This window comes from Drosophila willistoni (assembly GCF_018902025.1).
Source record: "Drosophila willistoni isolate 14030-0811.24 chromosome 2L unlocalized genomic scaffold, UCI_dwil_1.1 Seg168, whole genome shotgun sequence".
NCBI lineage: Eukaryota > Metazoa > Arthropoda > Insecta > Diptera > Drosophilidae > Drosophila > Drosophila willistoni.
The window spans coordinates 4,607,456-4,609,752 of NW_025814047.1; the positions used below are offsets into that span (position 1 = coordinate 4,607,456).

General features: G+C 35.3%; 1 protein-coding gene across 1 annotated transcript; it reads right to left on the minus strand.

Moving 5' to 3' along the window:
* Positions 1-1,406: 1,406 nt before the first annotated feature.
* Positions 1,407-2,074, minus strand: LOC6640762 (general odorant-binding protein 56d). The gene is made up of 2 exons (XM_002063806.3): positions 1,951-2,074; positions 1,407-1,876 (listed from the first exon to the last, which is right to left on the minus strand). The coding sequence occupies exons 1-2, from the start codon at positions 1,999-2,001 to the stop codon at positions 1,529-1,531; spliced, it is 399 nt and encodes a 132-aa protein (XP_002063842.1). The 5' UTR covers positions 2,002-2,074; the 3' UTR covers positions 1,407-1,528.
* Positions 2,075-2,297: the final 223 nt, after the last annotated feature.

Here is a 2,297-nt window from a genome sequence, read left to right on the forward strand (position 1 = left end):
TACATGAAGCAAAACCAGAGGGCCGGTGCTAACTTCGACCGCGTCAAAGTTTGTACACCCTTGCAACTTTTTTGGTAACTCTTTCCTTTTCAAAGTGGAAAAACGTTTTATCTAAAAAGGCTAATGTTTACGAAAGAACGGCCAACAATCTCAGCATAGGAAATAACGAAGATATTGATCAAAGTCACTGTTTTCCACCGATCGTTCCTATGGGAGCTATATGATATAGCTACCCGATCCTTATCAAATTTGGCACAGTCATTAACAGATATATGAAACTAACAAATGTTTAATTTGAAAGCAATCGCGTCAAAAGTAACGAAGTTATTGACAAAAGTCACTGTTTTCGAAAGATCGATCCTATGGGAGCTATATGATATAATCACCCGATCTTGATCAAATTTTGCATAGTCGTTTATATGTGTAATTAACTTAACAATATTCAATTTCATGATAATAGCTCAGAAAATAACAAAGTTATTGAGAAAAGTCACTGTTCGTGACTATTCCATTTGTATGGGAGCTATATGATATAGTGGTCCGATCCGGCTGAATCCGAGATATACAACCCCTGCAGTATATACAATACACATACAAAATTTTAACTCTGTAGCTCTTACGGTCTAGGAGGAGTTTGCGTTGATCCAGACAGACGGACAGACGGACAGACGGACGGACGGACATGGCTATATGAACTCGTCTCGTCATGCTGATCAAGAATATATATACTTTATATGGTCGGAGATGCTTCCTTCTATGCGTTGCACACTTCTGACCAAAATTAATATACCCTTTTTGCAAGGGTATAAAAAGAACGCCATCAGAATTATTGTAAAGAGCTTCGCCTTAAACAACTAACCGTCACGCCCAAATATTTTTATTATAGTAGATTGTACTAGGAATTGGATTACTTTTTTCCTTATACTTTAAACGAGTTGGATGGAAACTACTTATGGAACGTTATATTCAGATCAATCTTTCGCCAAAGCCACCTATATTTTAGAGGGTCCTAACAAAACGCCGCAGCCACACCAAAGACTTTTTCCTATTTATATTTCGTTCAAAGCTTCAAAATGGAAGTTCCGTAAAAAGGTAAAAAAAGCATTTTGATGATTTTTAAAATGTTAACTAAAAATAGGCATACGTTTTGCCACTTTTACAACTCTTTCGTGCACACCTATATCTAAGGTAAAGTTTTAATCGAAATCAAGTATGTGATCCAAGTTTAAGTATTCTTTCAAAGCTCTACCCATATTAAATCAGATTTTGTCGGTAATTAAAAACTAATTGAAAACTTTCCTCTAAACTGGTTAATTTTCAAGACTTTTTCAAAGAAGAAAAATTAACTTGCTAATCCAAGTTAGGGTTTCTATTTCCTTTTCGAGTAGTAACTTCAGTCATTCTAGTAGATTTCTTTTTAGATTTTAATATTCATGTAATCAATTAATTAACAATTCACAGACGACCGTTGCACACAATTTATAATAGTTAATACTTTTAAATAAATTTGAAGTTGGTACTTGTTGATTTAGATGTGGGCACTGTTCTTGTAGTAGCATTCGTACAATTGATAAGCTGTATCGCATTTATCGGCACCCTTGAGAGAATCACATTTGGCTTGAACGGCCTTCACCTTGTCAGCACCGGCAAGGGGACCCAATTTGGCCAAAACCACATCGGGCTTAACCTGACCATCGGCAATGAAGCCGGTTTTCTCAAGGAAACAGTTGGCAAAGCATTTGACCTTGGGATCCTTATCTTCAAAATTGCCAGCACGCAAAGCCATGGCCTGCTCTTTGGTTATGCCCTCCTGTTGGACACACAAAGCGCCATTGGCATGAGCCTGAGCCTTCTGTTCATCTGTCAATGGAAGTTCCTGAGAGACACATATGTGTATAGAGAAGACAGATTGAGATTGATATTAATATAAATTTTTTTAGATTCACTTACAGCAGCGGCAGCAAAGGCAACAAGGGCCAAGAAGACAATTAGGAATTTCATTTTATTTTTTAATTTTATTTTTATTGTTTTGATATCACAAGAAGATGTTGTCAAGAACCTTTTCGAATAGAAACTGTTTGTTCAATGCGGCATACGATGAGCTTTTATATGATTTGAGCTTTGTGTTTTTGTTTGTGGTTTTGCTTGTTTTTGTTTAATTTTTTGTTTTTGTTGTTCGCTTTACTTCACTGACTTCGTATAAAACATGAATACAAAAGTATATAGAGAAAAATATATAGACAGTTGTTTACATAAATATATGTTCATATTATATATTTAGCTTATTTAAATCACAA